Source organism: Glandiceps talaboti, chromosome 6 (genome assembly GCF_964340395.1).
Source record: "Glandiceps talaboti chromosome 6, keGlaTala1.1, whole genome shotgun sequence".
Lineage (NCBI taxonomy): Eukaryota > Metazoa > Hemichordata > Enteropneusta > Spengelidae > Glandiceps > Glandiceps talaboti.
In genome coordinates this window covers 27135455-27159801 of record NC_135554.1, presented here as the reverse complement: position 1 = coordinate 27159801, position 24347 = coordinate 27135455, and the positions used below count along the sequence as shown (strand labels likewise).

Genomic DNA, 24347 nt, shown 5'->3' with positions numbered 1-24347 from the left:
CACACTGTCTTAGTCTCACACACACATATGAACACAAAATGATTATGTAAATAGAATTATGATGTACAGGATATTAGTTGTGACTTTCTGTAATTGTAGAAAAAGATAGGAAAATCCAGTACAATTTCTGATAACAAGTTACTTTGTGTGAGAGATATGCCTAAAATACACACAATACTAACCACAAGTTACTTCATGTTTGTTAAAAGTAGTCAGTGAAAAGTACTTCCTATTCATGTCTTTATCCCACATCATCGTAAACCACAGCCTCTTTTATGGCACCGTCCAAAATGCAACATCAATAGGTTTCGCAGTGTCGTGGAAGAAATAACAGCTCTGGTATACGAGAATATCATAGTATCCCAGTATGAGAAAAGAGTAATACTTAAATATACATGTATTCACTTGCCTCACCTTGAACAGCATGTCAGGACATCAGGACATCTTTCTGTTATCCTTTCAGTTTGTGAAATAGGGAACTTGCAATCCAGACTGAGCATGCTCAGACGTAAAGGACTATGTGATTGTATGTGGTTATCGTAATACCTAATCTGGAGCTGATAAAATAAACCTCCCATAATGGTCAGGGTAAATATGAATTGATTATTTGTGGTTGCAAACAATGTAACAATATTGTTTATAATACTAGTTGATTAGTATTTATTATCATGTTTCCCATGATGCAACATTCAACATGGCGGGTTTGCAAGTTCCCTACTGTAGCTAACTCTCTAAGCTGATGACAAAATAAGCTAATCAATGCTAATGACTTGCTGAATGAAAGAACAAGGATAATGATTGGTACATTGTAATGTCAACTATGTTAGCCAAATGTTGATTGGTTTATAATAGCTGGAGTCAACCAGATTTGTCATAACTAAATTACTGCATATGTGTTCATTCAGGTGTATATGTGCGTGACTATTTACATGTTTATGTGCACAGCATGTTTTCAAAAACTTGACTTTTATGATAAATAAAGAATACAAACAACATGAAAATGCTGTACTTTTTCCAAACATTTTATTTCTAAATGCATAGATTAAACTTCCCTTGCCCAAAATGATATACAAGTATTTCCCAAACACATCAAATATTGAAATATTATCATCCTTAACTTAAGGGTACATCAGTTTGGTAAATGGGAAAATTGTGAATGTAGTCTAGAAATAACACCCCTCCCCATTGGTAGAAATAACCCCTCTCCCCATTGGTAGATATAACACCCCCTCCCCATTGGTAGAAATAACTCATCTCCCCATTGGTAGATATAACCCCCCTCCCCATTGGTAGATACAGCACCCCTCCCCATTGGTAGAAATAACTCCTCTCCCCATTGGTAGATACAACACCCCTCCCCATTGGTAGAAAGAAGTTATTGTGTTGAGATAAGGATACAATTTAACCCATTTGCTCAAAAAAAAAGTTTTAACAGAAATGTATACAAATTAATTCTCCATTCATTTCATTTACATAATAATTTACAAATTAAAAAAAATTAATAGTGTACGTTACAAATCATCTTGAATATAACAAAAACTGTAACTGAAAATCTAGAACATTTGATGTACTTGTGAAAGGAGAAAGTTTGGGTTTTTAAATCACTGTAGTGATAGGAAAAAATATTGATGACTTCTTTATATAACTTCAAACTATTTCAGTATGAGTAATGAGAACTTTAAAATATAGTCTTCATGGAAATAGCCTGATTTCATGAAAGATGCACAAAAGGTAGTCTCACATACCAGACGAGTTACTATATTATGAAAGGTGCACTAAGTGTGCCCAAGGAGCACTTATGTCACCCCTTGCAGCTTTGCCTCTCACAAGTCTCAGGCACATTTAAAGATGTATTGGCACTAATCTGGCAAGCAAAACTATACAAAAGGTACCACTGTAGTTCAAAGGCTCCACTTTACAATTGTGATCAAGTTAGGGAGTTATGGTTAGACCTCCTAGTGTACCAATTTGTCCAAACTTACTTACAGTTATCCACTTTCTCATTGAAATTGTTATCAGGTATAAAAAAGTTTGCACACAAAGTCATGACATCTGAAATTTAGCAACCCCGTTTAATAGTTAGCTCACAATTTATCTGTAAGATGTTTATGTAAATTATTTTTGACCATTTTGAGGCAATTTTTTATGACCATTCTACAGGAAAAATTTATGTAATATTACATGAAATGCACAAAGGAAGACCTTGTAGAATCCAAGATGACTTCAATCAACAGTTAAATACAAAGCAACTTTAAAATATTCTAACAATTTTTGAAGGACATTATTATCTAAGTGGTGGTAGACATGTGAATGTCAGCTGACCACTTGTGGAAATATATGATGTTCCCAAATGACCCCAAAATAGAGGTAGTCATTACCCAATGCAGAAAAAGATGTCAATTTCAGAGAAGAGACAACAAAAGTTAAACGACCAAATTTGTGATGTGAAAACTAGCCTTGTCTGAATTCTTTATCAGCTGATTGAAAGTGGCCATGTGTGAAATAACAGAATGTATGCAGTATCAATAATATAATGCCATATTCTAGTTATTGAAAATAAAGATTCTATTCACTGAGTACTTCAGCACACATGTATATCTTTCCCAGTATTTGATGGCAAACACCAGCGGAGTTCTTGGCCAATTCAAATACAATGTACTTCAGTCAATGATTGGTTGCTTTCACATACTATTTTTGACTGCTTCATGTAGTAGAGGCTATGGGCTGGCATCCTTGATGAAAATGTTTAACCCTCATTTTATCTAACTGCTGCGAAGTTAATAACTGGATTATGGCATACTGACATGAATGCAATGTTTGCTTCAATCTAAACATTCACTGATAGATGTAATGTACATTACTTTTGTTGTCTATGATTACTTGTTATGAAATAACTTACAGTGTACTTCATTTCTGTCTTTAATCAACATATTTAAAATGACAAAATGGTTTTGATTTATGGAGACAATTTAACTCAGAAGATAAAAAGGATGAAAGAGCTTACCATATTTGAATTGTATAAAATACTAGAAAATACTTATACAAAAGTTGCAAATGACAAATTTTATATTCATATTTCACTCATCTACACATCACTTTAAATGCCCAAGACAAATACAATAATCACAAAAAGAAAGACTTTTATTTACAAATAGAACATAAAACAAGTTCTATAACCCCAGCAGATGTCTTCAAAGTAATGGGGAGTAAAACTCCTCTACACTAGGTGTGATACTGGGTTTTTATATAAAAATCACCTAAAGACATTAACAAAGCATTTCTAACTATTGCATACAAGGAAAAGCACAGATTATACTATTATTTGGATTTTGAAAACAATTTGATGGTTACTAGCATTCCAGATGATACTAAAATGTTTACATGTTCACAATTAGACTGAAGATTAGAAGACACATAACTAACACTAGGCCCTAACACTTATTATCATAGTCTCTATCCTTTTGTATTCGATTTTCAAAACTTGATTTAATACTCTCTTCATATCAAGTGTTATTGTCATAGGTAGCCAGTGTCAACTAATCCTCAGTCTAGCTTACAATATTACATACATGATGTACAAAACATTGTTGAATTCATTGCTAGTCTTCTTTAATATTCTTCTCTCTTGGTGGCTTGTCAATTTTTCCTCTTGCTCGTTTGATATTTGCTTCTCGTTTTGCCTTTCTTTTCTTGTCCTTTTCTTTCTTCTCAATATCTTTAGCTAGGAAGTATGCTAGAATACCACTGATCACAAAGAGTGGAGACAAACATATAAGAACAGAATAGATGAATCCACTGGGATCTTTTGCTGCCCAAATAATTATATTTTTCTCTATCCACTCTCTCCATGTGTCTGCTGGTTCCCAACCACTCATCCTGTTGGCAGAAATGATCAGAATTATTTATGTCTAAAATATTACTGTACTGTGCATAACATGTTTGGTCTTTAAAATTGACGATGGAATTATTGAAGTTGAGACTTAGGAATAAGTTGGTGTCTAAATTTCAAACTTGCGTGTAGCTTCCAATAGGTTGGTGTGATCTTCATGAAAATTTGAAATGATTTCGGCCCAATGATTTCAAAATTTGTCATTGAGCTATCTCATTTGTAAATCCTGTATACTGAATGTAATACTTGTACCACTAGTTCGCTCGTGGATCTACCACTGTAGCGAGACTGACATAGATATAGTTCTGACACTAATGCATCCATGGATGCAGGTAACAATAGTTTAAAAATTGACTACGCTTGATACTAGCCCTGCTAGCATGGCATGGTGGGTCCGCGACTCCATTCTTACTGATGACAATAAGCACTCAGGTAAACCGTAAGACACCACTGCCACAAGACGATTAAAACTTCATATTACCTACTTTAACTATGACTGATTAGATCCTAGTAGCGTAATGCACGTCTGGTGTGTAAATGTTCGATGTCCGAATCCACAATTAGTTGGAATGACAGAAAACAACAGTAAATTTAGGTCGACTGCTAACTTTTCATGTACGCTGCCATTTTGAATATGGCCTCATGGGATAGCAGAAGAAACCAATTACATGAAAGGCGGGTTGCAAAAAAAGACCGTCTTGTATAACCTATTTTAAAGAAGAATTTACTGATATATACTTATACCTAAATTTAAAATGTGAAAAACGTTTATATTAGACAAAATGTGATACAAAATAGTAATATTCCTATGAAATCATACACAGAAATTGTACCGTATTAATTACCCTCCCTATTTCGAATCGTTACGACCTTACATAACGCCATTGCGCATGCGTGTAAATCAGCACATGTAAGGTCACTATTTCGTCCACTCTATGTAGTGGTGTGCATACATGTGAAGTGATAAATATCAACTTGTTACAAAATTCGGTAAGTAATGATGGTTTCATCTCACTTAATATAATGTTGGAACATGTTTTTCAATGAATAATTTTATTTTTAGATCTTTAAAGATCTCCCCAAATACATCCATAATAATACACTGTCGAAAAGTTGTTATAGTTGTAGGTGATGCAACTAACAGTAACACCTTGAATTTCAGTGATAGCGTTATTTGACATGAGTCCACGACTTTGATGTGACCAGATCTGAAGTTCTATAATAATTCTTGTCTACTCCATTGGTCTTTTCAAGTTAGTAGTCCTAATTTGTCAAGAAATAAATGAAGTTTTGAACAGCAGCAGATAACTTCAGCCTCAGGTTACGCTGATTGATTTTGCAATATATAATCTCGATAAATAATCTGTAAACAATAAAAAAAAACGAATCAAAATATTACCAGCGCTCCCCTTGAAATTGGTAGCACGGACACCAATACCATGTATGATTTCTGAGCACTCTAGTGTAGAAGTGAAAGATATGATTAAGAACTTTTTTCAAAACGTAACTTACACATTTATCACATTCCAGAGACATCAATTTTTGCCATTAAAAGGGACAAAAGCACAGTCACAATCTTGTCCTTGCTTGTTTGGTTTGACCTTCACAATCAGACAGAAAGAAAATGGGCTGACACTCATTCTGTCTGCTTTTGTATGTTCAGGTTCATTCTCCAGTAGACAATGCAAATCAGGTACAAATTTGATCTATCTGCTTGTTGGGTTTGATCATCAAAGTTTGATTATGAATCCCAACAAGCAGACAGAATGAACTTGGGTTACATTTTGTCACTGTCTGTTTGATAATATACATGTATGACTGCTAATCTGACCTTGCCTGCTAAAGTCATATTCTCTATAATTTCTTGTTGAATTATCAGATTTTAGAGATGGGGGCATCAGGCTCAAGCCAGCTGAACACTGTGGAAACAGTGAAACCAGTTGAAATCAATAAGCCAGCTAAGTCAGTCCTGGAGACTGATCCTGATAGATTTAAAGAGGCAGCCAAGAGTATCAAAATTGGAGACATGTATACAAGTGATTGTCCTATGTCAAAGGGAGAAAATTCAGGACCACCAAGTGGATGTCCAATGCATGCCGGCAAAGAAAATGATTCAGATATAAATCCAGATAACATGGTAAGTGTCAGTTTGTAAGTATACCATGTCAGGGTGCCCTCACAGCTTGGCCTTATCCCTAGGGGAGCAAGGTTGTTGAGGGTGTATGCCATGTCAGGGTGCCCTCACACCTTGACCAATTCCTAGGGGAGCAAGGTTGTTGAGGGTGGAGTGACATGACTTATCTTACAGTCTAGGTAAACTTGTGAGAAGTTATCAACTGGTGTATTACAGACAAATATTGCAGAAAATGATGCGACTCTACTGGAAATGATATTATATTCTAATGATTGCGATTCACTTCGTCCCATTTTCAACTCGTCCCATTTCAACTCGCCCCATTTTCAACTCGCCCCATTTTTAACTCGTCCCATTTTCAACTCGCCCCAACAACACTAGGAAACGTTTATAAATCTAAACGATACATGGACTCGAAGTACGGAGACCGAAACATTTACATGATTTTACCTACATAGCCAGTCGAAGCGTAGCAAATGTAACATTTCGTAGCAGAAAGTGGTGTGGGTTTTGGCTAAGTGTTTGGTAGATCTAGAACTTATAGCACAACAACTTTCCTCAGTCATGGAATATCACTTTTCACATTAGGACTTAATGTTTACAACCCAAATAAGAAATAATAATGATAATAACCAGGGAGAATATTAGTGACTGACACGCTTACGACTTCCGCGCGTACAGGTTTTGGAGACGTGTCTCCTCTCCCTAGTTAACGCAACTAAGTATTGTAGTATGTGTTTACAGCGCAAGTGGTACTTCATTAGTGGAATACGAGATACCACAGACCCTCCAAACTGAGTACTACTAGCTTCGATTTCATATATGCACAGGTAAATTATATTGCAAGAGTTGGGGCGAGTTGAATATGGGGCGAGTTGAAATTGGGGCGAGTTGAAAATTGGACGAGTTGAGTGGGACGAGTTGAAATGGGACGAGTTGAAATTGGGACGAGTTGATCCGTCACCTATTCTAATAACGAAGTAATTATAATCTATCCTACTGGACTCGCTGTTGTTTTGAATGGCAACAGTTTCACGTCCTATCCTGGATGCTTCCTCAGGCCAACTGATGATCTGATGACATGGTTTGTGACACCTGACAGAGTAGGATTGTCATGTGATGATGAAAACCGTCAAAGAATTTTACTGATCACAGTGTTGTACGCGCCTGCCAAGTTATGACGTAGTCCCCCCTCCCCTATTAAGAGAAGGCTCCTCTCCGTCATAACTTGGCAGGCGCATACAACACTGTGATCAGTAAAATTCCTCAACGGTTTTCATCATCACATGACAATCCTACTCTGTCAGGTGTCACAAACCATGTCATCAGATCATCAGTTGGCCTGACGAAGCATCCAGGATAGGATGTGAAACTGTTGCCATTCAAAACAACAGCAACTGAGCAAGTCCAGTAGGATAGATTGTAATTACTTCATTATTAACTTTATACCTGGATGATTGAGAACATTCATAGAGATATTATGTTCTTGTTTTACAGTGATCAAACACAAATACATAGGTGTATTCATAAAGTTACAGTATGATCATAAAGACAGTGATCATATATATTCAAATCAAGTCACATACACACGTACAGTGATCTGTACTTCCATAATAACATCAAACATACTCAATGGACATTGACATATGAGATGACTCGTGATTTTGAAATAGAAGATGATGACTATTTGTACTCTTGTATAGGGGGGGGGGAGGGGGGGAGGGGGTGTCTTCCACGAAGACTCGCTATGGCAGAGTAGACATTGATGGAAATGTCAAAAAACCATATTACTTGCAATGTGTTTATTTCATTTTGTGTTCATTTGCATTGACATCTAGTTTAGAACAACCTAGTGTAAGTTTTCCATTCCCTTTCCTCAGGAATAAAATTCAAAATACTTCAGACGATGTCATAATGGTTTCTTGTTTTCAGATGCCACCACCAAATCAAAGGCCAGCACCAGATCAGCCCTTTTCACTATCAACTGACAGAGAAGTGTCAACGATTCCAAAGTTTAATGAAAAAGAGGATGAAAAGTGGGTTTATCCATCCCCACAGATGTTCTGGAATGCGATGCTTCGTAAAGGATGGCGATGGAAAGATGATGCACTTACCCCAAATGATATGAATTTCATCATTAAAATACACAACACTAACAATGAAGATGCATGGCAAGAAGTCCTCAAGTGGGAAGCTCTGCATGCTAGGTATGTACTTACCCAATATCATAGCTATATACTGTGTGTGTGTGTGTGTGTGTGTGTGTGTGTGTGTGTGTGTGTGTCTGTCTGTCTGTCTGTCTGTCTGTCTGTCTGTCTGTCTGTCTGTCTGTCTGTCTGTCTGTCTGTCTGTCTGTCTGTCTGTCTGTCTGTCTGTCTGTCTGTCTGTCTGTCTGTCTGTCTGTCTGTCTGTCTGAATATGTGTGTATGTATATCTGCATGTGTCTATGTATTTTGTCTGTCTGTCTGTCTCTGTCTGTCTGTCTGTCTGTCTGTCTGTCTGTCTGTCTGTCTGTCTGTCTGTCTGAATATGTGTGTATGTATATCTGCATGTGTCTGTATGTGTAATGTCTGTCTTTGTACTTGTGCATGTATGTTTTCTTCTATGTCTTCATTATTAACATGAGCTGTCTGATCTGTAATGTTACTTTTTGAAGTCCTTAGAACAGCTTAGTGTTCAGATTGTCATCTTGTGTTAAAAGTATGAATATCTTGGTGTTCTAAAGTGATGAATTTATTACTAAGTATCTAACATCAAGAGATTTCTGTCTGCAGGGAATGTGGATATCCTAGACTGAAAAAGTTTGGAGGAAAAGCACAGGACCTTTCACCCAGAGCTAGATTTCGCTGCTGGCTGGGGTAAGTATTGTAGAATTTAGTTTATAAATAATAGAGGTCTTGTACCAGGTGTATTTTCTGATGTTTTAGTGGTCGATGTTGCCTAGGCGATTTTAAAAATACACGCTAGAATCAGAACTCTTTATCTATGTCTAATAGTAAGTTTATATGCATGTGTCTGCCATTATCTCATTCACGTGGACACACAGAAATTGTGTCAAAATGAGTGAGTGACTTCGCTATGCATTAAGTATCAAAATAAGTTAAAAGAGTAAACCCATGAAGTTTTGCTGGGAAGTTTATTCACTTTGAACATAATGAAGCATCCCTCAGTCTCAATGAAGCATTTTCAAATGTATGAATATTATACAGTAAAATTGTATGGCTAAGAGGTTGTAAGAGATAAAAAGTGTCTCAAGAACTTTCCTGAGTCTGTAAAGCAAGGGAAATAATAATCCATAAATTATGTACCAGTGAGTACTTGCATTCAGAGCACATACATGTACTTGTGGTATTTGCACTGCAGTGCAATACCAAAAACAGTATTGCACTCATTTGCATACCATTTGCATTTAGGAATACTATCCCTTTACTCGAAATTGTGTGTTCGGAGTATTGATTTTATGTAATTTTGTTGTTTCAGTTAGATATATGTAATAATAACATAATCATGTGATGCCCGAGTCGAGTGCCAATGTGGATACTCGGAAATAGTTGCACTTGTGCTAGTCATGTGTTCTGGTTACGCTCATGAAAGTATGACTGCAGAGAACACTGCAAGCACTCAGGCAAATACCCTGAGTATAGCACACTTGCAATCACTTGCCATGGGATTCTGTTTTATTCATTTATGGTGTTGTGTAGGGAAATATTATTACTTTATGGTCAAGCGGAGAATAATTGGGGGAGAACAGCTTTTTTACTGGGCGACAGGCCCAGTCACAAGAGGAATAATATAATTGTGACATAAGGCTAAAAGCTTATTCCTGAGGCTGCAGGCCAAAGGAAATAGGTTTACTTTATTCTCAAGAGGGGAATAATTGGGAACTGTTAGAGCATTTAGAGCATTGGAGGCCAGGGAAAATAGTATTACTAAAGGGTTATGGTCGAGAGGGGAATAATTGAGACCTGATGAATTTGAAGCTAACAGCTCTTTCCTGAGGCTGCAGGCCAAGGGAAATAGTATTACTTTATGGTGAAGAGGGGATAATAACTAAACTGAGACTGACATACAGTGTTTTCCTGAGACTACAGGTCAGGGAAAATAGTATTACTTGTGGTCGAGAAGGGAATAATTGGGACCAGAATTCAAAGCTAACAGCTCTTTCCTGAAGGGAATAATTGAGACCAGAATTCAAAACTAACAGCTCTTTCCTGAAGGGAATAATTGGGACCAGAATTCAAAGCTAACAGCTCTTTCCTGAAGGGAATAATTGGGACCAGAATTCAAAGCTAACAGCTCTTTCCTGAGGCTGCAGGCCAAGGGAAATAGTATAATTTACTTAATGGTGAAGAGGGAAATAGGAGAATACTGTAATTGTAAACTGAAATAGCTTTTCCCTTGGCTGCAGGCCAGGAAAGGAAACAGAGTTACTTTAAGGTCAAAGGGCAAACATTGTAATTGTGAACTAGAAGAGATTTATCCTGAGATTACAGGTAACAGAAATGGTATTTACTTCAGAATAGTTTAAACCTGATGGATTTTAGTGAAGGTTGGGATAGAAAAAAGATGACATACACACCCCAAAATAAGAATGTCATAGGCTTAAATCATCATTAACAGATAACATGCTTTCCAAATTGCACTTTAAAATAAACACATACAAAAACAAGGTAGGGAAATATATTCATTTATTGCATTTTATAGTATTTTATAGTATTTTATTTATTGTATTTTATAGTATTTTATTTATTGTTTTTTATAGTATTTTTTTATTTTATTTTTATTTTATTTATTTATTTTATTTTATAGTGATTTTCTTCAAATAAATTATGAGAGCTTGTGTTTATTATAATGATAAACTAAACATTTGAACATTCCACTTGATATGTAGTATGTACATGTCAGTGTTAAGTTATAGCACAGACATTACTTGTCTGTGTTTATAGGCATTGGAGAGAGAAGGGGGGGGAGGGGATAGGGAGAGAGAGAGGGGGGGGAGAGTTCAACGACATATGCATAGCGCCCTCTTGTGTCAATAAGTTGAATTGTAATACACTTTTGTTTAGTGTCTAAAAACATTTATTATGCAAAATATGTCTTAAGCCAGCTTCCTTGTCATGACCCCTGGTGTATCATTACAAGATCATAAACTCTATACCTTTTTCATTGCTGTCGCAGAATGAGCTTGCTTTCTCAATGCACACTTGCTACAATGATAAGATAACAAACAGACAAATAATTTTAATCAAAGTAATGACAGCTTATAGGTTCTGTTTGCAGTGGTATTAAAATATCATTTGTCTAGAGTACTAGAAATTTGACCAATACACAACATAATAAGCTGAGAGCTTTCAACTCCGAACTGTCATGTTACGAAGTAACATAAAATTTGTCCATGCCATAAAATCCAAGTAACTAATTCAAGAAAAAGTCTTTTAATTGTGATACAGTTAACTACTTTTCACTTGTACAGTTGTAAATATAGACTGGTGTATATGATTTAGGAAAACTCCTCAGATTTTCTATTTGTACCATGGATCCCACACTCCTTCCCCAGAATAGGACAGCAATGTATTGTAAGCTGAAGAAACATCCCTTTTTAGTAAGGCAAGCATTAGTACTAGTTATCACTGAACTGTGTTTTCAATTAATTTGGTGGTCATGATCAATAAACCATACTGTGTGTGACTACATTACAGTTTTAGCGTTTTAGTGTACTCTAGAAACTATGTGTGGGCTCCTTTTCTGTGATCTCTGTCTCCACTGTATAGTTAAATGACTTTTTCTCACACAGCATTCTGTTTTTACTACCAACAGGTGTAATTTAATGCAGTTGGAGCATTGATAGAAACAAGGTGACGTTTATTACGTCCTGACATCACGCACATTTAAACCATACAGAGGTTAAGGGTGTACTAAACACATGTTGTACTAAAAACAGGCTATACTGTTGGTGGATACTAATGTAGTGCTATCCATGGCATTGAATCTCAAGGTAAAGACTGAGATCATTCTATACCATGGGTAGATCTAGACTAGGTGAATACAAAATGTACTAGATTTAGTAGAGTACAAGAGGGAGTACAGCTAATGACTTGTTTACGCTTTATAGATTGCTTAGGTTTTTGGTACAACTTACATTTAGCTCCCATTTGTAAGACCCTGATAACTTAGTATCAAGTTGCAGTGGTTTATCCTATAGTGCAGGAAGTATGATATCAGTTTACTGCAGCCTCCCCACAGGAAGTAGCTTTAAACTGCTCCATCAGTCTTTAGATCAGTTGATCTCCACTGTGATTCTCAAGGCCTTCTTTGTTACAATAATATACAAAAGTAAACCATACATTATTATTTTGTACTTGGTATGCCGTTTCTACTATAGCTGCTTGTAAAGTTGTATTACGAAGTAGTTATTATTGATTATATGAACTCAAGAGAACTGCAGTTGGTCAAATTGATTTAGAGACATTGAGAGCTAAATTTGGGTTTGATGAAAGAGGTTGACAAGTCCTGAAGTCTGTGTTTTAATAAAACTTTATTTACAGATGTTTTGACCCCATACAAGGTCTCCTTCAGGGTGATGTATGTTTAAGTTACAAAAGTTGATAGTGGTGAATGACCATTTGCTGCTCTTTCAAGCCAATGGAAATTAACAATGGAGGACTCTAATTTTAAATTGTTGTAACAAAGTGGCTTTGACACAAGCAATAATTGAATAAAGCAATTATTTGAATGATATTGACTGGTATTGAAGATTGGACAGTGATTGTCTACTATGTTGTGTTACATGTAATTCGCTTTGGTTTTAGACACAGACATAAACCACTGACATTAAGCTATTTACTTTATTGGTTTTACTGCCACCACGGTTTAATACAAAAACTAGAAAAGACCATAAATAGTTCCAGTGTGGCATATATAAATGCAAACAATCCTTATCAATCATTGTTGATTAGAATGATAGAAACTAAGTTTTCTTGTGAGTCCATCGCATAGTATGAGATAGAGATGCCAAATTTTGGTCAGTCGCAAGAAATGTGATGTGCATCAGTTGTGCATCAAATAAGATTAGAATGTCTCTCTTTACATGATGTAGAAATTACATGATAACTCATGATCACTTGCAACATTTCTAACCAACAGTCAACTGCAGGTAGCAATTCAAATGAACGTTAGCCATAATGATTCATTCTAACAACACAGTAAATAAGAGACTGAACCTTCTAATAATATCCACAGTTCTGCCATCTCATAATTCATCTATTTTATTTGGAAAATGCAACCACACCTTTATGACATCTGTCGCTTGTGTAGTGTTGCAATAAAAATGGTTGTATTGTAACATTTCAGGACTCAAAATTAACTGTTTTCTTTGGTAGTCCAAGTGGGCTATCAATTTCAGAAAATGGTAGCCCAAGGATGGTGACCATAGTCCTATATTCTTGAACTGAAAACAGAGTTTCTCTATTGGAAAATGTTTGTGTTTCTTAAAATACTTTTGTCCATAAATCTTCCACCCTTGCATAATCAGTAGTAGCCTGAGTGGGCTACCAGCTGCAAATTATGATAGTCCCCATGACAAACATTTTTAGCCTGTGGACGCTGGACTACTGTTAACTTCAAGCCCTGCATTTAGTAAAGACATTTCACCTTCTTCCTTTTCTCAGTCAACCCTCAAATCAAAAGTGTACCTCAGTACCTTATACTATTGTAAATATCTGAAACTGTAGAGGTTGTCAATGATAAAAAAAATGGAAAAAGAGTAGAATAGTCTATAATTAGATATGAGCTATGCAGAGTCCTTCTGTTGGTGAGATCACAGAAATAAAATAACCATTGTTTCTATTTGTAGTTGTTTGTCCTTGAATATAATACTGCTGGTTCAATTATGAATATCTCATTGAAATAATTTGCACATTTATTGTAGTGAACAACACATGCTGCCATGTACAAAGACCCCTTTACACTGATAACGCCATTTACTTATTTCCATGAGTCTCTATGTATTTCACTCCTGGGATATATATTTACATCAATTATACCAAATTACAATGATTGACAATTGCTAGGGTTTCTTCTACATTAGGACACAGTAAGTTTCTATTGGTGATGTCTGATGATGTTATTGACTGATGTACATTCTATGCCTTACATGTGCAATGGTTTTCATACAAAAAGGCAGACAAATTATCCCTCGCTTCCCAATTTCAGACAGTTTTGTTCTGTCTGGAAGTAGTCTAGTTCTTATACAGTATCGTTACGATACTTCTTTCACTTAGAAACCACAGTTGCCATCCAGACTATCTGGAAGGGGGCACGTGTATAAGAAAAATGAAAATACTTGATATACTTGAGTAGTAGTTATATTTTAAAAAAATGAATTTACAAGATCCCAACATTTGTAACAGTGTGATCAATTCTGCAGCGAATATTATTCTATAGGTGCAAAGATAAGATTATTTTGCAAATCATATAAAGAAACTTAGGCTGTATTTACACAAAAAAGTTTTTTCAAATAAAAACATTAATATCGTTTTCATTTAATGTGTTTTCATGTATTGATATGATAGACCATCAAGTGTTTTTGACTGTCTACACGAGAACACCAAAGACAAAACAATTTGAAAACGATGTTGTTACATAGGTGCAAACATAGCGAAACAGTTTAGGTGTATGCATAAGTATGTCTTCAATGGGGTCATTCCTGAGGTCAAATATGCAAGTTTCGGATTGTTGCATTTTTGATCATTTATACGATGCCATTTTTGAATCTTTCTGTTTTTGTCTGTTTACACAGACTGCGTTTTCAAATGAAAATGGACCATTGTCAAAAAAATCTACTTTTAGCAGTGTTTTCAAATCTTTGTGTTTTCATGTGTATTTTTGTCATCTCCAAATAGATGGTAGGTGCAAATGCAAGAAAACAGTTGTGTTGTCATTTGAAAATGGCGTCATTATAAACAGGGCCTGTTCTTGTCTACAATGAAAAAAGCAGCTTTTAAATTCATGATTGATTAATCTACTTATATATGTAAAATATATTGTGATGGAATAAAATAACAGCTATCATCACATCATGTGTAAAACCTGTTACATGTGTTGAGATTAGATAATGTCATTCAACAATTGTAGACAGTCTGAAATACATCCTATGAGAAAAAAAAAATAGAAATCTAATCTCTATGCACATACAAACATCAGAATTGTTTGATATTGTTGACATAATTCCTGTCATAGCTTTATTGTATTGGTAGGGTAATAGTCTAGATGTTACATGTGGTATCAAATCATCTCAGAGTCTGTAAAGAGAGATTTGGGATCAATGAAGGGATAGCACTAGACTGACTAGTAGGGTGTGACTGAATTCGATAAACGACCCTGCATCTGTACAAATATGTATATTCACCAAGGACTTTGTGATAATTATAGAATGATATGTTCTATTGTCAATGAAATTCTTAGAGGAATAAATCAAAATATATAATGATCTGCACACAGGTGTTTTATCCCAAGGACAATTAATGATGTCATCTCTGAACGTGATTGTTCTAGATACCCAAGAATCTAAGAGTTATTGCAGTACCAGAATTGAAATCATCATCAAAAGGATGAAAGTTCAACCCTTCAAGAAAGGGAAGTTTTAGAAGAGACTTTTCTGAAAACCATACTTGTTGCTAGCCTAGAATCCAGGTGAATGGGGATTTCAAAGAATAATGAATTGAAACCCCCATTCGAATGGATTCCAGGCTAACTTGTTGCTAGGGAATGGATTCCAGGCTAACTTGTTGCTAGGGAATGGACAGTTGTTAAATTATAGCACATTTGAAATGGACTTGTTATAAAAGATTTCTTGATCTCTGCTATCTTAATTACATGTGTTTGCTTTAGTAATATCATCTCACTTCTCAAGATGACTTGCCAAATCAGAATGAACTAAATTACTTTTAAGTCTTGTGTTCACAAAGACTTTGTCTGACTACGTGACCAGTACAGTAGAGTTGTGCACATTTAACAGTGCTTGCTTATAAACTCAACTAATGCAGGTATCACTTGATAGACCAGAAAACAGTACATTAACCCTTAGAAATGCCATATACTTAAAAGCTGTATAAAACTGGGGGGTACATTACCCTTAGATTGCCACTGTAAGACAGTATGAGACTGTAGGCCCAGTAACTCTTAAGGCCAAGATAGATGAGGCAATACATGAAGTAATTTGTCACATGCATTGGGACTGTGAGTGTGTAGACGGAATAACAAATTGCTGGGCAAGTCACAAGGTTGACTTGTTGCAGAAAATCTGACATGTTGGATTCCTTGTGGTACACCTGGTGACATTGCAAAGCCCTGCAATTATTTGTTTGCATGAAGAAATAAGATGAAATGATTAGTGTGTTGCTCACTGAATTGTCTCGTCCTAAGTTGGCCATTGAATCATGGCATATGGCTGTATTGAAATCCTATAGGGCCAGGTAATTTCTCACTTACACCCAAGGGCCAAGAACATATCCACATAAACTTGAATGGAAAACAGACACTTTCAATACTATATTGCATGTGGAAGTCCTTGATATAGCTTTACGATTATATGAGAAATGAGCGTCAAAGGTTCTTTGTGTTATCAGGGACTCTAGGGAGAAATATACCTACTTAGTGAGAATGAAATTATTTCATTAATGCACTTAGTTATTATGTAATTATGGCAATAGATGTGTAAAGAAGGCTTCCATTGTTGTAACTGGTTAGGGAATTCTTATCCTATTGTTGTAGCTGGTTAGGGAATTCTTATCCTGTTGTAGCTGGTTAGGGAATTCTTATCCTATTGTTGTAGCTGGTTAGGGAATTCTTATCCTATTGTTGTAGCTGGTTAGGGAATTCTTATCCTATTGTTGTAGCTGGTTAGGGAATTCTTATCCTATTGTTGTAGCTTGTTAGGGAATTCTTATCCTATTGTTCAATTGTTGTCTTCTTACTGGTTACCTTGTCCATTGTTATCATAGATAGTTAGATTTAAATTTGCCTAGGGAAACTGATTTTTGTGTACACCTGTGGTGTGTGCCTTTTATTTATTGACAATATTACTTGTGTTGAGTCAAACCAATTTAAACCTGTTCTTCCCAGCTTGTAAGTCATTTATGCACAAGCAAATATCTCCCACCCTTTGACATTGGTGTGATCCCCACCCCTCGACATTGGTGTGATCCCCACCCCTCGACATTGGTGGTGGAAACTTTCACAATCATATTTGTGGGACGACATTGCTTTGTTATGTCAAACCACTACAATCATGGAACCCCCCCCCCCCCCCCCCCCCTGACTTAGGTGTATTTGATGTTAGCAGGGGATAGAGGAAAACCAGACATTGCATGGTGTCAAAACACAATAGCTTTATGTCAGTGTGTCTAAAGGGGTAAAGGGATGTTCTATTAGATTTTAGGGAGAACAGTTATACTTGTCATATTAAACTCTTAGCATAGAACCTACACGTTTTGCTCGCGGTGTCACCATCTGAGCTCTTACCTTTGTGTAATGTAATTAAAAATAGAAACAATACTACAGTGGCAATTGAGGTTTTGTTTTACTAAGACACACATGACAAAGTAAAATGTCTGTTCGATTTGGCACTCACCATGTATTCAAGATTGTGGAAATTGTTGACTTCCCCAAAGTGTACACTGCAAAATCACTGAAGTCATTAGAAGTGACACCCTCTTGTGCACATGATTGAACCAATGTCCAAATATGTCTACATTTCGAGACAGTAGTTTTAGTATGTGTCTAGTTTAGTCATCTGAAACCTAGATTGCCACTGTCGTAAGATAACTTTAGTAGTAGTACATCACTTTCTAATTGGTGCATAATGAAATTGAAGAGTTACAACCCTACTCCCTCAACAAAGATCCCAAACAGAAAGAATGTCCCTCCAACATGTTTTCTTGTTGACTATGAAATCTCCATAGGGATTACACGCTGTATTTGCAAATGAAAATTAAAGTAATATTTCCATGCCAACGGACAGGTACAGGAAAATGTTGATTCTATCACCATAGCTAGGAGTACAGTTGTTGAAAGATTTTGCTACTCTTAAAAATAGACAAGTAGATATATATATATATAATAAAACCGTATGAACCAGACTATTTGTGAAATTATCAGAACCAAAGCTAATACAATTCTTATACCAATACTTCCATATATCTGTCAATTTTTGTGAATATCAATGTCGTCCATTATCCTGTATAAGTAAATCAACCCATTCATGGAATTGAATTAAATTGTTGAAGTTACTTTACAAAATCCATTATGACAGGTCAAATGTACTTGTCAAATTGCCCCCTGTTAATCAGTATGCTGCAACCCAGGGTTACAATTCATTCAACAGTATCATAGTTAATGGAATCCCTATTTACAAAAAAATTCCCAACTTGACCTGGCAAGTGTCCAGGATTATCACTAAGTGTAAAACCAACTTGGGGGTTTTGTCCGCACATGTATTACAGTAGTGATTGCACATACTTCTTACATACTTATACTTTCAGTTGACTCATATTTTCCTAGTTAAGAGCATTCCTTTTCACAAAACATTTTCTATACTTGACTCGGCAAGTGTCCAAGAGCAAGTGTACAATCACCTTTGGGTTTGCCTTCCGATGCATTATATTGTTGATTGCAAATGCATATTAAATATCTTGTGTACTTTTATAACAAGGTCTACCAAAAGAAAATTGCAAATAGAGTATATACATCCACACCCCACCCCCACTTTTACTGCATAAAATATACAGGGGGGGGGGGGGGGATGCAGACATTGCAACAATTCCTACCCCCTAATGCCTATATAGTTTATGGGGGTGGGGGGTAGGGATTCTCGCAATGGTTGTATCCCCCTCCCCTGTTTATGTTAATCTATATTTCAATGTAGTATTATGGAAGAGAAAAGAAAGAGCACTCAGAAATGGAAAACAACTGAGCATTTTAATGTCTATTACATAAAGTATAGTAGATTGTTGTCACTGTTGGTTTAATAGACTGCAAAAGTTGTAATTTAATCTTAGATTTGACAGTCATCACCAACAGAAATAATTAGTATGTACCCATTTACAAAATAAAGAAGATATTGGATATTTTAATCGATATTGTAAATATTAAAATAACAAGGAATGGAATTGAGTTAGAGCAGTTATTAGAATCAATACGGTTATGTTTGTACATTTAAAGTGTAATTATAAAAGTACATCAGAACTCAGGAGTGGCTAGTGTTGTTGACATTGGGAATGTTTCACATGACTTGTCAAGCAGGTAGCATGTGATAATCAAGGCATTTTAACATTGCCAGCTACAGTGTGTAAAATAGACCTTCTACAAATTGCTTCTTTGTGAATTGTCACTAATTGATGTTTCTTGTGTCTTGTGTTATCAGGTATGAAAAACCCTTTGATCGCCATGACTGGATTGTCGACCGCTGTGGGAAGGAAGTTCGTTACATCATCGATTACTATGATGGTGGTGATATTGATACAAAAACTGGTAGATTTACCCTCCTTGATGTTAGACCCGCATTAGATTCCCCAAGTGCAGTGTGGGATAGGATGAAGGTTGCTTACTGGAGATGGAGATTTGCAGATAATCAGAATGCTGAAGTGCCACAACTTGAACAGAAAACTGCGACATCATCAAGCTGAAACCATGGCAACAGTACCAGGAGCAATGGAGTTCCTAATGAACTGATAATTTTGAATCCTTCAAAGTAGACTTTATGGTTTTCAAACAGTTGATTCATGAAATTGGAATCATTAGCCATTTCAATGGGTATCACTGTCGACATGCTAAATTTCAACATCAACATCAAACACTTTAAAGGAACCCTCTAGAGATATAGAAAGCTTTTATCTGGAAAAACACCCCAGGATGTTTTTGAAATGATATTCATTCTTTTCTGTACACCCCTGTTTATCAGATGATATGGTATAACCCTAATGTTTCATCAATATGTGTGTGGCCTACTTGATTGTGAAAATGGGGAAAACGGTGCTATAGAGGTATTAGTTATTTATTATAAATTATAGCTGTTTTATTAAAATGTTTTAACTCTAATGAGTTAAAGTGATGTATTTGGTGACAGTTTTCTCTTGCTGCCAGAAATTCTCTTACAGAGAAAGCAGTATCAATAGTAATGTGAAATAGTGTGTGTTTTAAAGAAAAACGTCCAGTCAGAGTTATTTTATTTTTAAGTACATTTGTATTGATTATTGCTATCAACTTACGTATGATTTTGGACAGGAAAATAGCATCCTGGTAACTTACTCAACCCGTCTTGAAAATCTCATAAAGAACCTGGACTTCACATGACTGCTTACATTTCCTGCTAAAATGGTGAAATCTGTGGTGATGATTGACATCACTTTATACACATCTTGTTGTCTTGATACCTGTTGTAGTTATCAAGACAAAGAGATGGTAGTAAATGTAATGTTTTCCATAAACCCTTGCAGGAAATCATCAAATGGCCAAACACATGTTAGTGCTGTAGGGTTTCTTCACAAAATTCCAAAATTTAGTAATATAATACAAAGGTGTTTTTGTGTCACACACCCATCACAAATAAGTTAATAGCAGTAATTTGTATACAAGTGTACTAACTTTCCCCTATAAGTACTAACCCAATAGAGGTATGTGAGTGTTGAAAGAGCCAGTAGTGGCCCTTAATCCAAAGAGCTTAAGCTGTTAATACATGATTTAGCTGTTAAATGCTGAAAGAATCCAGAGGAGGGTTAAAAGTCTGTTGTGACTATTTTGTCTTTAGAGTAACTGACAGCTTTGAAACAAGACTACTACTGTACTCTACTACATATGTATACACCACAGGATACAAAATGTTAACTTAAAGTCTTATTCTTCTTAGAATAATTGTACCTTTCTTTTTCTGTTGGGCAACCAGCTTATATAGATTTCCAATCATAAAATTTTAATACTGCCATCTCACAATAGGCAATGAAAAAAAATAAAATTTTATGAAACAATAAAAGAAATAAAATAGAATATCAGCAAGTTTAGTCAAAACTAAGGAGACATAAATTTGAGCCGTGTATTCCCAGATTCAGGAGAAAAAACATTCCTTTTCCTTAATTCTAGTCTAGTTCCAAACTGGTACAGTATTACGTATTAAAAACTTCATTACTTTATCAGTCTTGTCAAGACAGTTGTTCGAGCGCACATTTCTGTGCTCCCCAACTTAACCGTGTTCATATAAATATGATGACATCCCCACGTGATTTTAGTTTAAACAGACTGGAGGTGGAGTCCTGGTTGGACATTTGCATATCAGTGCAGTCCGATGACGACAGCCTGTCAGTTTGTGATGGATTACTACTGACATGTGTTCTTCGCTATTCACTCACTACAGGGGAGCACCACAATTTAACACCTTTTGTAACTGCCTTGACTAGACTGGTAAAAGTAATGAAGTTTTTAAAACGTAATACTGTACCAGTTTGGAACTAGACTACCTTAATTCTTGCTCTCCATAAGTCTAGCTCAGGAATGGTTTTCTACTTTATACAATAGTTTCAATTCCCCAGTGACAAATAATAGCCATTTTCACACTATTTATACACAAGATGATCGTTGTACTGTATTGCGGTCTTCCAGAGGAAATGTGCAAGGACTACATTTTTGTGTTGGTCTAAACTGTCGGCATGCATGTTTTCAGATATTATTTTCAATGCTATAACAAAGAAAAGAGATGTATATGAAATTGTAGTATTATAGCAATATAGTTCATATAGAACAGGGTTCATATGTTCATTTATTCATATGTTCAGAAACTCCTGGAATAGGGAACTTGCAAACCCACCATGTTGAATGTTGCATCATGGGAAATGTGATAATAGATACATGTACTAATAAATTGGTATTATAAACAATATGTTACATCGTTTGCAACCACGAATGATCAATTCATAGTTACCCTGACCATTGTGGGAGGTTTGTTCATCGTAGCTCCAGATTAGGTATTACGATAACCACAGATAATCCCATAGTCCTTTGCATCTGAGCATGCTCAGTCTGGATCGCAAGTTCCCTATTGCAAAGAACTCCAGGAAAAATGCAATCGACTCCTAGAAACTCATGGAAAATCGATCAACTGAGTGTTATAAAGTGTCAGTTATGTATTAAAAGGCAAGTGTGTGAATGCATGAAATGTATTTCGCTAGTCAGCACTCCTGGAAAGTAACCAAAGTTTAGTATGAACACTGAAAAATCCTGGTAAACTGATGAAAACTCTTAGAAAGTCTTGAAATTCAAGTGCATGAATTAACCCTGAAGTAAATTAAGAATGTTTTTCTGTGTTCTGTGAAGTGCATGGTTTTTCTCATGATATTGAATTCATCATTTACTATGATTCTTATGCACTCTCTGACAATGATGCAATATAAGTTATGAACGTGATGATGTACATTTTATGAGTTTCTTTTTTATGAGGTTTTGCAACCATTATATATAAACCTTCTATGAATTATGAATGCTTCAGCAAAGAGCACTTACTGTAGCTACATATTTATGTAGTTTTGTGAAATTCATCTTTCTGAAAATGTAGTACGTAAAAATGTATTTTTGGATGGGGTAATGTTAAACCTGTTATGTGTGTTGTGAATAAACTTTATGAGATGCATTTAATCCTAAGATATAGCCTGTGATAAACATCACTTGTTTACATGCTCTGTTTGTTGTTTCCATGTTGAATTTTAAATAAAGTTTGTATATTATAATGCAAGGTATGTTGAAATCCTTTAGATTGTGATGAAATGATGTGAGACTGGGTGTAGAATGTGATGAATTTGTTGGGTTATGATATAAAAATAGTGTGTTGTGTTGAAAGATTGTTACTTAGCACCTGTAGGAACAAAATGGATTGACACTGAAGTTTGAAGTCGTAAAGTGATTTTATTAATTTGTAATTAAATAATTAATTAATTACAAATGTAATTAATTAATACACTTGAATTACAATCTCACAATGTTGTAGTATCCTTGTCAAAACAATTCAGGTATTCCATGCATGGAGTAGCATGAAACAGTGAAAAATTAGCTAGAAAGAGTGCAAGAGTATACATGCATACATGCATATGTGTGTGTGTACGTGACAGGGCAGTCATTCTTGGCTAATTCTGTCTCCAGAAATAAATGAGAAAGCAACAACTGTTTCCCTGGTCATACTTGAGTAATTATGGTTATAACATATTTATCACACTGGTAATAAGTGTCTGGCTCTGTAAAAGAGATTTTGATGAATTACCTGGAGGTCATTGAGGTCACAGTCCTACAAAATACACCTGCTCTAGGTATTACTTTTTGCCAGTATACACATAAACAGAATGAGAACAATTTTGTATATTTTTAGAAGTTTTATGAACTGCTCATGCAAGGAAATGCTTCTAGAACTTGAAAAGAGTGATTCATCTTTGCTCATGTCTAGATTTTGTTTTTTTGCACAGTTCTGGTTAAAAATGTTTTGTGTTTTGTTAAACATAGACCCTACATGTGTTCATGAAAGGCCTATGATTAAAATGAATTGGGAAAAGGGGACTCTTGTCACCACAATCTTGTAGTAAAATTACCACAGAGCACACTTTTTTAGCCAAATATTTATTCTTTAAAAAAAAAAATCTTTTTTAATGTAGTAGCAAGATATCAGACATAGTTTGGTTTTGAGGAATTGAAACAAAAACAAACAACAACATGTTGTTTTCATTGATCACAAACTGAAGGGAAACAATAGTGAGACAGATCGAAGCAAAGAAAAGTAATTATATTACCGTGCAGTATACAGCTTCTCTAAAATAAACCTGGCATAGAATCGAGATCTGCTGTAGACTTAGGTGAAATAACATGGTATAAAATAAATAATGATCTGCTATAGACTTAGGTGAAATATCATGGGTATAAAATAAATAATGACCTGCTATAGACTTAGGTGAAATAACATAGGTATAAAATAAATAATGACCTGCTATAGACTTGGGTGAAATAACATGGGTATAAAATAAATAATGACCTGCTATAGACTTAGGTGAAATATCATGGGTATAAAATAAATAATGACCTGCTATAGACTTAGGTGAAATAACATGGTATAAAATAAAATAATGACCTGCTATAGACTTAGGTGAAATATCATGGGTATAAAATAAATAATGACCTGCTATAGACTTAGGTGAAATAACATGGGTATAAAATAAGTAATTACCTGGTGTAGACTTAGGTGAAATAACATGGGTATAAAATATATAATGACCTGGTGTAGACTTAGGTGAAATAACATGG

The 24347-nt window shown here is 35.4% G+C and overlaps 2 protein-coding genes across 2 annotated transcripts; one reads left to right on the top strand and one right to left on the bottom strand.

Moving 5' to 3' along the window:
* Positions 1-3034: 3034 nt before the first annotated feature.
* On the bottom strand, positions 3035-4509 carry LOC144436724 (small integral membrane protein 15-like). Its single transcript, XM_078125578.1, has 2 exons — positions 4375-4509; positions 3035-3876 (listed from the first exon to the last, which is right to left on the bottom strand). The coding sequence occupies exon 2, from the start codon at positions 3873-3875 to the stop codon at positions 3600-3602; it is 276 nt and encodes a 91-aa protein (XP_077981704.1). The 5' UTR covers position 3876; positions 4375-4509; the 3' UTR covers positions 3035-3599.
* Positions 4510-4826: 317 nt separating this feature from the next.
* On the top strand, positions 4827-22753 carry LOC144436067 (holocytochrome c-type synthase-like). The gene is made up of 5 exons (XM_078124734.1): positions 4827-4879; positions 5769-6026; positions 7956-8230; positions 8798-8881; positions 19444-22753. Exons 2-5 carry the CDS (start codon positions 5778-5780, stop codon positions 19703-19705), a joined length of 870 nt encoding a protein of 289 aa, XP_077980860.1. The 5' UTR covers positions 4827-4879; positions 5769-5777; the 3' UTR covers positions 19706-22753.
* Positions 22754-24347: the final 1594 nt, after the last annotated feature.